The sequence below is a fragment of the Varroa destructor genome, unplaced genomic scaffold (genome assembly GCF_002443255.2).
Source record: "Varroa destructor unplaced genomic scaffold, Vdes_3.0 BEIS01000005.1, whole genome shotgun sequence".
Lineage (NCBI taxonomy): Eukaryota > Metazoa > Arthropoda > Arachnida > Mesostigmata > Varroidae > Varroa > Varroa destructor.
This window is the reverse complement of record NW_019211458.1, coordinates 10,784,888-10,800,228: the sequence shown is the minus strand read 5'-3', so window position 1 is coordinate 10,800,228 and position 15,341 is coordinate 10,784,888. Positions and strand designations below refer to the sequence as shown.

The window sequence follows — 15,341 nt, the reverse complement described above, 5'->3', positions numbered from 1 at the left end:
CTGCTGAGATAACGTTGTAGAGATTAGTATGGGGCTATAGAGAGACAAAAGCGTCATTATGAAATATGGTATATTTTAGAGCTGGGATATAAACTATGAGATTCGATTCAAACCGATAAAAATTTAGCTCATAAAATGGTGGGGGATATTTTCATTCACTAAATGTTTACAGGTCAATGCCAACATGCTTTTCTAAAGCCAAAGCCCATGAAACTTTATATCAGTATTCCCATTATGAAATACTTTTAGATATCTTTTCAGGACAACAACTAAGGAAAATGGAATATATAAATCTATTCAGACATGTTAGAGGTTCTGTATTGCTACTTTTACGTAAACATTACCAGCACTACCACTTAATTGTCAATTTATTACATAGATTGATTCAGATATTGCCTGACAGCGAAGCTTGCCAAATTCAAGCCGGTGCTTATTCTAACGAATTCGTTGCGACACTACCGTCGTCATTAATCTTTAATTATTTGCTTGAAGAGTTCTGATTCAAGACGTAAGTACCGCTCTGAAGTACTTGCGCAATCTCGAGCCAAGTTCCCGAAAAGTCAACTGTAGGTTGTTAACTATTTTATTATTTGAGTGGTGGAACGGGGTTAGCCCATTGTATCGGATAAGGGAAAATTAGATTCAAAGGAAGTACGGAGCAGAAAGCAAAAGTGTAGCTGAGAATAGCTACAGTTTGCACTGGTTATAGTTGCACTTATCAAACTTCACCGCAAGTGACACAGATCACACTTTTATGTTGAAGCCACGCTTTCAGCCTCGGATTAACGAATGAGTTGAAATATTGCCTGCTGCATACATCTGCGAGCAAATAGATTGAAATCAATTACAATTATTTCTACTTTGTTCGAATCGATCAAGATCCTATCATAAATATTGTGATCCGGATATGCGCTAACATTATTATTTTGGTGAGCTCAAATGCGTTCTGACGTTATACAGCCAAGTTAGTAAACGTATTTTCTCGTTTTGCGAAGACTCATTAGGATCGAGAGAACACTGCAAGTCTAAGGTTTTACGAAAACAGACTTCGGAAAACTTATGAATCTTGAGAGGATGTAGGAAGTGTCTTCGTAAATGTATGCCAGAAATCTACGTAAAGCGCTTTTTACAAATTAATTTCTCACAATATATTAGTTAATCTTCTTTTTACAAGAAATTTTGGCACTTCTCTGAGTAATTAGCCATCGCTCAATAATGTAATGGATGCATTTCCCAAGCTGATTTCGTTTTTAAGCTTTTTCAAAAAAAAAAATACCTATTGCTTAGATATTCCTAAATTAATTCGTGATACAGTACATATTTAATAGATTGATATTATAGCAACATGTCTAACCTAACAACGAACAGTGCAAAATTTTTACTATGCAATAGTTTGACTCGCCATTCGTCGACTTCCACCATCCATATTTTTTCATAGCGTTTTTTGTACTCACATTTTTGTCTCTATTGACGGCCGGGTTCCTTACGTCGCTATGCACCAGATGGCCCACCAGCTCTGCTCTGCAGCTGGTTCATTTACCAACAGCAGTAGCAGATAAGCGCTTAAAATACGACGACTCTTTTCACCTCAAGCAGAGTTTTGCTCACCCGATACAGCGAAAGCCATCTTGTGTGGCCGCAGGAGGCGCAAAGTGGGGTTCTTGTTAGGAGGTTGGGTCATCAGAATGTCGTGTACCAATACGGTACCTCTCCACCCGCAGCCAAGGCTATAGCCTTGCCATTAAACGGGCATTCCGATCTCGTTAGAGTGCGAAGTGATCTTAGAGTGAAAAAATAGCCGGGATCCGTCGAACACATGGGTTTTTGGTTTCTTAGTTATGGAAGAATAACCGGTGTAAAGGATAGACATGGATTGTCTGGGTAAAATGTTTAAGAGAACAGCAGGTTACCTTGAATGACGACCCAATCGAGCATTGTAAATGGACGCGACAGGCCGTACAAAAAACATTGTGGGTCAGTCAACGTACAGAAATCCATATTGTTATCACTACCGATAGTCAAATAGAGTTGTCAGCGTTTTGTCATTGCTACTTGTTGAGGAAAAGGGTAAACACGATGAACATATTGTGTTTGGTAAACTTTTTCCATTCGGCAGAGGCGCGCTGAAGCTTGCGAGGCCTGGACGGTACGATGGGGGTTAATCCAATAAAAATAATTGAGTAAAACGTAGCATAATCAGTTCTGAATTATTGTAACTCTAGAAAGACTGGAAAAAAGCGAGAGGAACGAAGGCGCTGAATTATTACAATCAGGAGATCATTCATGAGCTACGAGACGCACCTGACCAGATAATAAAAATGTACTTTGTTGAAACATAAGCGCAAAATTACTTTCAACCGAAACAATTTGCTGGAATAACTGAAGAAGTCGTTTGAACTTGGCGCTAAAGGCACGAGCCTAATTCAATTTTGCAAGAGAGTAGGACGAAATTTGGCTTTTTGACCGCGTAGGGAACGCCATGATTGTGCTCTGGCTTTTTGAGACGAAACTTATTCTATCGCATAGATTACTATCGATTTTTCAAGTCCGTCGTATTATAGAACGTATAGACGTATTATAGAATACGTCACTTTTATGAGGCAAAGGCAGATCGATGCTGCACTTTTTATTCGAAAACTGCTATCGAAGTCAGTTTCGCACTCCTTCGCAGTTTGTAAAAAAAGTATGCATCAATCGATTCTATGCCTCTGCTTCGTTAATAAAGATGTTTGTCAAAGCTCAGTAATCTAAGGTATATATCCTTACGTCTTTTAAGGACAAACATCGATATATGCTTTACTCAAGCTAATAATCCCCTATCAACCAATTTATATGATGAAAATGTATTTACTGTAGAATCCGATTAATAGAATTGAGTGCTTGATACTAGATTATGCTACAGGTCACAAAAGTATATAAACTAGTCTGCGCTCAATATTTTGATGGAGAAACTACATCGTCAATTGGATTGATATTTATTTTTGGACTTAATTTATTTCAAAAATTTCGTAAAAACCTATATCACTCTATACAATCAAGTAGGTAAAAAAAAATCAGGAGATTTTCGTGCCGTTTCTTAGTAAGTTTGAAAAAGTGGTCGACATCTTTCAACGGGGACATCGGGTAGCCTTGTAGCCGTATTTGCTAAGACTTCATCGTTGTAGAGGGTGCTTTGATTTTGCCTATAGGTTACGGGAAAAGAAAATCTCATTGCAGTAGGTTACATACTAGTTGCTTCTACCTTCATTTTCTTTCAAATGCTATTGTCAGAGAAATGTAACAGCTCTGCACGATTCCTAAAAAGAAAGACTATATTTTTTTGTAGGCTGTAAAACTAAGCAAAATCAATCAGTTAGATTGTTTCTGTTTCTGAAACTTGAAAGAGTTTCTGACACTTTTATGGGTAATTCTATCGCAAATTAGGTGTAGGAATGAGCGCTATTTTTGTTACCGCCAAAGATTATATATCTCAGTAGGCTCTCCGTGGATGACCGTATATAAGAGGCGAAATGTACTATTAGTCGGGAATGGCCTAGGTAATATTGTCAGCGGATAATGAAGTGATCCATAGCTCGACGTAGTTTGACGGTAGTCGAAGACGATCATTGCGTTTTCGTGTCACCACTGCTAATTACGCTAATTGAATTATATAAGAAGTAGCAAAATGGAATTCTGCCGAAGTCTAATTAATCGGATCGTTTTCTTAATTGCTATACGGCACAGAGCTCCTTAGCGAAGGTGAGCAGCGTTGGTTTTCCGCCATGATAACAGCCAGTTTACTGAATTGCAGAACGATGTTTGTTCAGATGTTTCTGTGCTTAGAATTTTGCTAACCTTTTTTGGGCGCCATTTTTGAATCAGCAGAAGAAATAACAGTACTACTTACTTTTGCATTGCAAAATATCTTACTAAGAAAACAAGACGTCGCTGTAACATAAACCATGCGGGAAACGTGAACAGAGAAACAGACAGATCGTATTATATGATCTAACAGCTCCTAAAGTTACACCCAACAATTGAAACAATGAGAGCGCCCGATTCATATTCAGCTTTTTTTTATGGACAATTGACGTTCCGCTTGATCCAGCATAACGGAACTAACGTCGAATAATCTCCAAGTTATTTATTTTTAAAGTTTTATCAGTATTGACCTAAATGCAGTCTAGCTTACTAATGCGCTATTAGAGAGTACATTCAATTTAACAAGAGACCAACGATTAGTAGAAAAACAATCATGAGTAAAAGTTTCCTTCAAAATGATACCTACAGCAAAACTTAAAAACATTGTTTAATTGCTTTCATAAAAGGCACGCTATCTATAAGGTACCGTAAGAAAGTTAGCAAATGATTACTTTAAGTCCACAGGTGCTACTTCAGTTTTTCCTTCCTGTTTATCTCAATTTTTATTAGTGTCCATTATAGGAGTTTATTGCTAATTATGTGAATAGTCTGTGCTATCGGTTCATTGCTATTCACTGCCTATCGTAATGTATACTTAGCCCACCTGCTCCTTATCTCTAATAATTGGCCTTATACGTTTACTGCGTGTCCCACCTTGAATTACCTTTGAAATATTGTCTTTTCTTTTTTATTTACGGATAGTCTTTTTTACAGATAGAACCACACTATAATGCAGTTATGTTTTCAAATTTACGTCAGCCGCGCACCACCAACTGTACGATATGTATGGCTAAAATAAAGCCTAGTAAAGAATCTATCGAATTTTCGTACGAATGCGCTAGTTGACAGAATTAATCTTATCTTATTGCCCTTACTTGAGCTCTTAATTGGTGAGCAACGAAAATATTCCAATATAAATGTTCATAGTATATATACACATATCCAAGTATTTAAACAAAAAGTCGGTCCCGTGAAGAGCATAGCAAAGGCTTGCAATGCTTTTCACGGGCACTTTTTCTCTAACTTAATTATGAGAAGGCACGTACTCCATTTACTATCAACTGTTTAAACCAGCCACAGTCAGCTCTGAATAGAACATACACACATTTATATCTCCAATCTTGATTCAAGATACTGATTAGTATAAGTCGTTATTTCCGGTTTTTGTTTTTTATCAAATGGGTCTAGTTCTGTATACAGCCAGGAGATTTGTTTTTGCTTATGCATTATGGAAGTCATATATGCAGTGTTGAAGAATCGCTTTGAAGAATAGCGTACATGTTGGCACTAAGAAGCACTTCAATGATTAGGGTTTGCAAAATCAATACTACAAGAGACATACTCTACAGAAAAATGTCACTGAGAACTCGCATGGTTTTTTTCCGGTTCGGAAGATGACAATCAGGTTGTGTCTTCAGCTTTATCCTATTCAGCTGATGTAATATTCATGTCATTATGATGATCTAAATTTTAAAGGCTTTCTGAATTTATCATCTCTCAGCAGATTTAAATTCAACTCTGTTACAAACGAGATAACACGTTTACTATGGAATATGAGGCTAAATCTTAAATCGCGAATAGCTGCAAGTTGACACATCTTACTCCAAATACTACTTTCAAATTTTCTGTTTACGTAATATGTGAGACCCCACTTGATGCAAACCTTTGGAAACCGCACCTACACTTGTAGTAGACACTTGCGTTAAACCCTAAACAAGATGCGAAAAAACGCAATTTTACAGTTTACAGGATTGCTATAGTATAAACAAGTAATGGGGCCTAACAAGACTCTGGTTAGGAAACAGGTTCAACTTGAACACTTCAACGGCATGTACTAGGCCGTACTGTTGGTGGGACCAAAGATTTCATGTCATTTGACATTCTCCACGTTTTCAGCTTGGTAAAAGTGCTCATGTAGGTAAATCAGACATCTTCATAAAGATGGTTGAACAACAATTACGTCCTCTAGTTGACTCGGGATAGCTTTACTGGAAGAAGCCTTAAAACAGATACTGAGATTTCATCTAAGACGGGTCAGCATTACGAAACCGGATCTCCTAATGTTCAGATCCTGCAAGGTCTCCTATCTTTTTGGGCTTTAACATGTCAAAAATCGGAGTTTACTACTATTCAGTGAGTGATTCAGGCTCCCTCACTCACTAATAATCTCGCAGCATTCTTTGGCCAGCTCTTTCTGGGCACCATAAATGGCCTTCTAATCTTCTTATGTTTCAGAAGGCATACACATATAGCTATCGCCTTTCTAAAGGCATTGCACTCTGAAAAGCTGTCGATTTAAATGGGTCTGTCGTTACTTATTCGGACAAAATGTTGATTATGTAAGGACGAGTAAATGACAGCGTGAAATTAATCGCGGATGGAGGAACCTTTTGCGTATGGCGCACGCTATTGTTAGGCTGCGTCTTATCTTCGAGTCAACATTGGTAGCAGGCACCGTGCTTAACTGCAAATCGTGACAGCTTCACACCTTACGGGCATGTTAGCCACCGACAATTCGATGTCTAAACTGAAACTCGTTTTTTATAGTTCGACAATTTATTGAACTGGATTGTGACTAACACTCAAGCCCAGACGGTACTTGGTCACAATGCCAAATGTCTAGCGTTCTACGTCCGGTACTGTTGTTAGGTGTTCGATCAGCTGAACACAATACACCTCGACCGAAGGATGCTGTCTCAATAATTGAACAGATCAGACTTAATAAATATTTGCTGCAGTTAGGAAAAATGTTCTTAAGAGACACTTCAGATCCCTGTTTTGATGGAAGCAGTACACCGAGAAATGATAGTACGATTAGCCATAAGATGCGCTAGTGATAGTTAGAATGAGGCTAAACGGAAAGCCAGTATCTCGTAAAGACGAATCTTTTTCATCGACACTAAAATTACGCCTGGCTTACAGGACTCGCATTAACTCCGGTCCGCGCATGGCCGTCGGGTGCGATGAATGGCTCAGCCGGCACGAGCCCTTTCCCTTTTCTCTCGCCTAGGGGGTGGAGTTTACGGCCAAACAGGGCCACGAGGCCTCGAGCACATGAGGTTTTGGGCCATCCAGACCGCTGTCGATGGAAACTTCTCCCTCGACCTGCAACGTTAGGATTTCTGGATGTTACACTGCTTTCATCTTCCTCTGGCGAAAGGAAAAAGTCCCGAACCTGATATGAGAATGTATTGGAGAGAGCCACCGTCTGGTGTCTCATCATATATGATTCTACTCAAAAAACAGAACGTTATAGAAATACCTCTATGTTAGTAAAACTTGACGGCCCAGCTTGCTTTATTTGCGAAGGGCTTGAAATATATTCGGACACTAAAAGACCAACAGGACTCTCAGTATTGCATTTTTCAGTCGAAATTGTATCTGGCGGCCACGTGTGTTCCACGAAGTTTCGGCTTCATGTGCAGTGACTCATCTAAGTTTATCATGAATCTGACGCTGAAGATTTGAGCGACTGACGACCAGGCCATACATCTGACCTGGCAGAAATAAGGTTACCATAATTTGTAGTTGACACTGTCCGAATTATGAGCAGACGGCAGTATTGGAGTCAACTGTAATTGTATCGAAGCTGCCATCCAAATAAGATTATTATCAAAACCGCCTAACCAAAATTAAGCTGGGTAAGAATAAGACATACTAAATTCAGCTGATCGGGTGACGAGCTCGAGGAATACGTGAATAACATGTGCCGTTATAGACAACAAGTCGTTATCTGTGTGTTGCTGACTCTCTTGTGGTAAGTGCTACATCTGGACATGTATCTCTGTACTGTAAATAGGGTGATTATGTCCATGTTGTCAAGGAACGTTTTTCTAAGTATAACAACTTAGTTAATTTGTCTGATAGATATATGTAATTAAACCAAACTTATGTTTAAATATTGTAACATCACTCAAAAGTGTTAGCTTGGTAAGAGCCACTGACAATCTACGAATTGTTAATAAATTGCTTTTTATGACAGAAACACTGTGTGGTTTAGCAATAATATCATAGGGACTCCGTCGAAATCTTTCTCAAATTGCTGCTCCTACCAGGACTTCACTAACGCTTGCCGTGTACATAGAAGAATACATAGGAGAAGTCAGTAGTAGGATACTTAGGTAAAATATTACATACTTTTTCATCGTAGATATAAGTAACCTACGATTAATTCTATTTGCTTTTTCTTACCAATTCCTGTAGTTAACAACGAGAACCGACTGACGACAGGCGTATTGAATAGGTGGATCATAATGTTTTTCTTCTTGTTTGTTTAGGTGAAGCCATGTTTTTAATTGAACACAAAGCTTTTAATATACATTGAGCCGAAATCTCTCACTGATTTTATACAGACGGGAGAAAAACGTTCGAGAAGTGAACGTTCTGATAATGTTGGCATAACGAAGTCAAGTCTCGCCCATCGAAGCTTGCGTTGATTACACAGGAGTAAGAAGTGGAATGGGTTAAATTTTGCTGAATTTTTACGGTATGCTGCATCAAATGCGCAGTACAAGCCAAATAATAGCAGTGAACATAATTATAGGTCACTATAGATTTTTCAGACGCGCTTTATTTGATTCTCATGTATATATATATATATATATATATATATATATATATCTACACATATACGACAGCAGATCTCTGAGGTGTTACTGAATTAATCAGGGCTTGCGATGCTACCCCCCCCCCCCCCCCAAAAACGTTGTCATATTATTATTATATAGCTGTGCCACTTGGCCCTTCGTTGACCCCTCGTCCGATGAGATAATAAATTGCAAGCGAGTAGATCCCCTCGTGACGTGACCCTTGCGGCATCGTTGAAACCTAAGCTCTAGGCGAACAAAACACAATCATGGTTATGTTTTGACTAGTGTATATGTGAAGTTTAGAGTTATATTCTCAATTAATCCTCAATTTGCTTCTGCAGCTTGTAATGAATAGGATGCTCTCTATTAGACAAATGCATAGATAAGCTTGCTTTCATACTCAGCTTACATCCACGGTGGATACTCTAAACTGGGCCTTTAAAATAACGCCGGTAAATGGTCCTGATTCTGGAATATATTTTTTGTTTACTCTTAAGGGCAATGGTTTGAACAGCCGGTCTTTTGTCCGACAACCGAAAACAGGTAATTCAAGTCCCGTAGTAAGATGACTCCGAAAGCTGTGAGACCAAATAGTTACTACCACAAATGTTTCGTTCGTGGAGGTACATATAAGTATATAAATCAATCAGAAAGAGAACATAAAAGAAATATACGGAAACAGCAACTAGGAAAAGTTGCATATAAAGCATGGTGATGTAGGTGGTCTAGAGAATTATACACAAGTAGATGAATTACACTTAAAAGGGCCGACAAATAGAAATTATTATTATTATTGTTGGGCTATTTTTACAGATACTGGCTATTTAGTGCATAGTGCAGGATAAAAAAGGATACTGTGAAGTTTAAGTAACCATACTTTGAATCATTCATGGTGATAGAGTATGGAGACGAGGCCTCAAAGAAAAATAGCGACATTTCGCCGCTAAGAGAACACCTCTGCGGTACGTATAGTTGGATAATAAAGGTAAATCAATTGAGTTGAACCTGTTTGAAGTTTGTCATTGCGACATGTTTTGTCAAGCGAAAGAAATTGGTTTTTCTTACCTAGCGCAAAATTGTTTAAATGGCATTGTAAAACGGAAAATTTAGATAATGAGAATAGGACAATTGCTTATCAGAGCTCGTTTGTACGACCTCAAATGGGTCTATAATAGCTAATACAGAGTAGATAGCTCTTTTAATACGCTAACACCGAGAGATCCCATTATCGTGTGGACTTCGAAGGGTTCTAATCGCATGTATGCTATACAGTTGAATTACCACATAGTGAATACAGCCTCTGTCGCATCGTTATCAGTTTACAAATGGCACACTGAGACCGTAACAGTTTGTCTACCTGTGAACTTATCGAAAAGAAGTGCCTATTCTTCTATAGATTATCTCTTAATGATCAAATGTTATTATCAGTTGCGCTGTGGAACATTAGCGACATCCGGAAATACATTATAAGAAAAAACAACGTCGCCGACTCGTTCCAAACAACTCTCGTTGTATTAAACCAGAGTAAATGCCAAAAAAAAGCGTAGAATACGGTTGACAGCGCGGATGAATCTCGTTGTTTGTTACCCTAGTTATGGCTTTTAGTCTGAACTCTCACGTCATTACTTTATTAATATTCACATCAGATAGAAGGTCGATTCTCTTAGAGCCTGTTATGTTGAAATTATCGACCGTTCTTGCATCAGCTTCCATTACCCTCGAAGTCTTCATTAGTACTCAATGGGGGCAGAACAGCGTATTTGCCCACTCCTCCAAGACCAATACTCAGTGGCTGACCTCACTGTGAAGTATTTACTTGTAACTGCTTTTTTCTTTTTTGTTAAGTAAGCAACATAGAGTAAAATGTAGATAGGTCGGATCCTGTGTGTCGAGGGCATAGGCCACGAGCAGGACAAAGATAGCGCGGCAGCGCTCCGACAAAGTGCGTCGCGCTTAACGAGGTCACGCAAGGCCTCGTCCGAAGAAAAGGTGATACTCCGAAGCCACATATTGAAGTGAAAGGATGAGAACTAGTATATGAAACGGCTGAAAAAATCTTTGCCTGTGATAGCAGATAGTTACTGTTACTCACTGGTTAGGGTTGGTGAAAAAAGGAAAAATATCGCGTAGGTGTTCTTTGTACGATCGATATTACCGATCAGGCAAGATCGTTCTCTAGTTTAATTGCAAACCAGTTTAAGGCTTGGTTGTCCCTACCAAAAAAATGAATATGCGAACAAGAAACATAAACTCCGAAACCCGCAACATCGTGAAGAAAAACAAGCTCTTCTAAAAGAGAAGATATATAAGAATTCCTATTAATTTCTCCGCGCAGATTCGTTTTCTTCAAGTGAATCGCAGCAAACATTTTCGGCTCGAGAAGATAAAGAATAGCTATATTTAGATTTCCATCGTTCGCCTCTACTGGTAATAGTATGTGGAAGATGTGTACGCCTTCATCATATAGCGTTGGCCATTTTGTAGCTAATAGTATAGAACTGAAACATACATAAATGTTGTATTTGTATTTAACTACAAAAGCCAGTGTTTGACCCGAGTTTGGTAATGAGTATTCTGCTGAACTCAATAGAGAATTTCGTCTACTGCATAGCGAAATGGGCTTACATGGGACAAAGTGCCCTCGCAGATATCTCACACATCAGATATATCAACAATGGAAGGAAAAACAGGCGACAGAGCATAAGGACAAACCGTTGTTTTGACGTAATATCTGCGGTATATAAATATATGCGGTATTAGCTACGCTTAGCATTTGTCAATATAAGGCTACATTTTGACTATTACTTTTCGCTGGTTTCGCCGTGCCTTCTTCTTCATCGACGCTACCCAACGACATAAACGAGCATTAAAGCATCGTGTCAATCGTTGACGATTCGTTGCACAGTTGTGGCGCGAATGCTCTATAAACGATTCCAGAAGATTGAAATTTAGCTAGCATTTGTAGGGAATTTGCTTGAACTCTTTGAATGCGCTTGCCGATATCCGGGGTGGTCAAAGGGCTATAAGCAAAGGGACACTGTTGTTTTCATGGCCAAGTATATCGAACAGTTGAAAATGTTTCGAAACATTGTTTTTGCGAAGCTTTTTCTAAATGTCTAAGAACTATTTTTGCACGATAACGTCATTACTGCGCAGCCTTCACGGAAAAAGTTTGAACTCGGCGAAGGAGAACGGTGATCTGATGTTGATTGAATGAAAAACAAGGAGCACGACCATGTCAAAAGAATGATGCTTACAAATCGAAATCGAATATTATTTAGTTTCCCAATTCCTCCCCGCTCTCCGTTTCCGAATGAAACAGTGTGGTTTGTTTTTCCTGTCATGCCTCCTCTGCTGATCGTCCTCGTCATCTGCCTGTCGTTTGATAGACATCTGACCGACATAAGCCTTCGGCGGACTTGGCTTACTGGTCGCCATCTGCAGCAGCCACAGCAATCGTCATAGTCAGCGTTACAGTGAGTAAAGGTTTTGTCTACTTTGGTGGGTCCTAGGGCCTGCATGCACTCCGCTGTATGGTGCTCTGTTACGAAAACGCAGTGTCGTAAGGCCGTGACACAACTGACATTGAAATGACACCATTATGTGGCAAATCGGGACTGTGTCATACGGAATGATCGCGGAGACAACAATAACAACGATGACCCCCGGATCAACCCTATAAGTCGCCTCTAGGGTAGCAAGGTTCGAGCGTGTACGTATCGGGGAAGTGCAAAAGACAGAAAGACTTGTATACTCTGATGTGTAGACGGACGAACGGACCAGTCGTAGCAGCAGAAAAAATAAAGCTGGTGGCAGCTGTTAGTTGAGAAATGGGTCTGTCAGCAATAGCTACGGCGACGAGTTCGGTGTCGGTCGTGATAGCACGATTCCTCTTTAGACAAAGCTACTGACACAGCCGCGAGCTTGCCACGTCTATTGCTTAAGGATTCACCACTCACTTCCAGATAGAAACGCCGAATTCGAATTCGAAATGTGAGGTCTATACGTTCGTCTAGGTATAAGTTACTCTAACTTCCAGTAAAAGGTTGACGTGGTGATCAGTAGTACCTAAAGCTGTGACGTTTAATGTCAACGTGTTTCGATAGCAAAACTTTCACCTATACGTTTATGAAACCTAATACGAATACTATCTATTAAACTGAGAGGAACTATGCCAATTTCTCCGATTCACGAATGCGGAGAAGGGAACGGAGAGATCGCATCGGCAGAGTTGGTCGTGTCTCGTCTTTTCTACCATTCGTGAGCGCGCCTTTAAGAGTTCGGAGGGAATGTAATACCATGCAGCGGGCAAACGAAATTAAGGGTTGCATTCGGCGATATTGAACTCGATTCTATTGGACTGACAAGTAGAAATGATCCGGCTAGTAGCGATGCGCAATGTGGCGTTTGTGACGCGACGCGTCAAAGTGCCCGGTCTTGGGCTGTACATTAGCTGTCTTTAATTATTACGGTTGTCCGTTTCGCCCTGCCAGTCAAAACTAGTTAGAATGGCTCGGTAGATATTCGGCCAGAATCGTTTCGTTCGGTAGTTGTCGAATCAGGGCGCGTGGATAGTGCCCTTAATCGAGTGGACACCGAACTTGCGCCGGAAAAGATCGGCAGGAATTGAACATTGAGTGCCATTAGCAATGCAGATAGTAGGGCGACAGGATCAAATTAGATTACAGCCGACAGAGGAAAAAGTATCGTCAAGAAAGAAGGCACCACAAACTCTACCTACACACACGTTTCTCCGTGGTCAAAATGCGTAGGACTCAATTAAATTCTAATTGTATGCGCCCTTTAATTGCGTTGTAATGTCGGTAAGAGAAAATGAAAATGAGACGAGCCGTTTGCAGGTGTCATTACCGAACACTTCTAAGGGACGCCCGCTTTGAAAGCAGAGGATTGATTAATCGCTCGGTCTGCTTTCTTAGATCTTCTGATAAATGATTGAACGCAACACCAAAGTAATTTGTATAGTTATTTACGTGGTGCAGCGATCTGATAACTTAGAAGTATATATCTAAAATGTTACAACTGGTATGCGTCTGGCGCCATTCGTATATGCTTATCTCTTTGCTGACAGCGCTGCCTGTTTTCGATCCAGCGAGGTCTATAGACGTCCACCGATGGCTTACGGACTCGACAGGTCGTGAAAACATGCATGTCTATGCATGACTTAATGCACACGCAACAAGCAGATTTTTGCTAGCAATGCAATTAGATTTTTTTACACCTAAGCAAAGCTTGTGCGGTTGAATACAGCCCTTAAACCTAGATGGTTAAATCTGTGCCTACATTAGGTTGCCAAGAACCATTATTTCCAAAAGGTATGTGACCTACCGCAGTGAAGGAGGCATTGTTACGTCTGCATAAGGCACACAAATGAAATCGTCTCCACTGCGCACAATCAACCTTTAGAGAAAATTCGTAATGTTAAATTGCGTTACAAAATTTGTTCAACCAGTATTGCCTGAAATGAACCTGTGAAACTAGATAAAGCTAAGTCCGTGTAATACTATAACGTGAGTATCTTAAACAATGCTAAAGTGCGGTATGCATCCTCGCTACGCAGCGTTGATTTCGGTCTTTTTTTTGGAAAAGTCTCGTGGCAATTTGACCATCGGTCCTATTTGGTCTCGTTTTCGCATTGAGGCTGGTTCCGGTAGCTGTATATTGAGAAGTGTCGGATGCTACAGAGGTGATCGGGGTCATTTTTCGCAAAAGACTTATAGTCATCATTGACGCTTAGTGGCCCCAAGCTCACGACAATTAACGACATTTAAAGAATATCGAACATATACTTAGGCCCGTATCTAACTGGATTGCGGTAACCTTCACATCGCTTCTGTCGCCGCTGCAATGACAGTTCGCATGACCGCTCTCGGCCTGCTTAGAGTTCCCTACGCATTTTCCCTTTGCACTTTTTTCGCCCTTTTTTCAATATCCGCAATTTCGATGAATGGGGAATTAGCTAGTTTAAGGAAAATTCGAGCTTTTGTTCAGCCCCTTATTCCACGCTATGCTCTTATTCCAGCTCCCACAATTCTATGCACTGCTAAATCTTCAATATCCTGTGTTGGATGGGGAACGTAAGGTATCGATAGCGTATCTTGATTGTGGACCCACTCTATCCGATCTTCGTCTTTTGTTCCCATTCTCATCGCTCTAATTACTTACTGCGGTTTTCTTCATCGACGTAATTGTCAATTTTATTAGGCGTTTAGAATATAAGCCCGGCACCGCAGTTAAGTATGGTTTTAGATGATTATTATCACAACCATTATTCCTATGTGTCGCTAGTTTCCTGTCTTCTATTTCTAACATCTAACGAACGGACAAAAGTTGCGAAAATACCGTAAAGATTATGGTCTTACAGCTTAGCGAACCTGATGTATTATGGTATCGGCTACGATCAGGCATGTCCCCATTAAAAATAATATATACATAGGTATCTAACAGAAATGAGTCGGGTAATCGGTGTTACTCCTTATAATGTTTGCAGCCATTATCAGTAGTAGCGTAGCTAATGCGATATAAATAGATTCTTCTCCGAATAATGTATACGTTCCAATTTATTGAAGATAGCGTATTTACTTCTTTGAAATTCATTTTGTTGGCTTTATAACGAAACAAAGTTTGAATATTTTGACGTCCGTGCGCTCCTGGGCAGCTGGTGTCAACAAGATTCTAGCTGGACCCTTGTTCTGTTCGGTAATCCACTAAGGCCAATAGTGATCTTTGAATAGGTATGTGTCCGTTATGTGTTTTTTTTCCGGATATTTTCTGGATAACATGTTTATTTTTCGTTTTCAAATAGAAACAGGGTAAAGTTGATTTTCTTTTGGA

At 39.8% G+C, this 15,341-nt stretch overlaps 1 protein-coding gene across 3 annotated transcripts in view; it reads left to right on the top strand.

The window, feature by feature from the left end:
* The first annotated feature begins 6,826 nt into the window (after positions 1-6,826).
* Positions 6,827-15,341, top strand: part of LOC111251886 (gamma-aminobutyric acid receptor alpha-like) — a 53,399-nt gene continuing 44,884 nt past the window's right edge. For 2 of the 3 annotated variants that reach the window (XM_086990569.1, XM_022808973.2), the window contains exon 1: positions 6,827-7,657. Coding sequence is in view for 1 of the 3 variants with exons in the window: in XM_022808973.2 (XP_022664708.1) it covers positions 7,605-7,657 (53 nt within the window). In the remaining 2 variants the exon portion in view is untranslated. Of the gene's footprint in view, positions 7,658-11,878; positions 11,966-15,341 lie in introns of all 3 variants that reach the window. The other variant, XM_086990566.1, reaches the window with a different exon arrangement.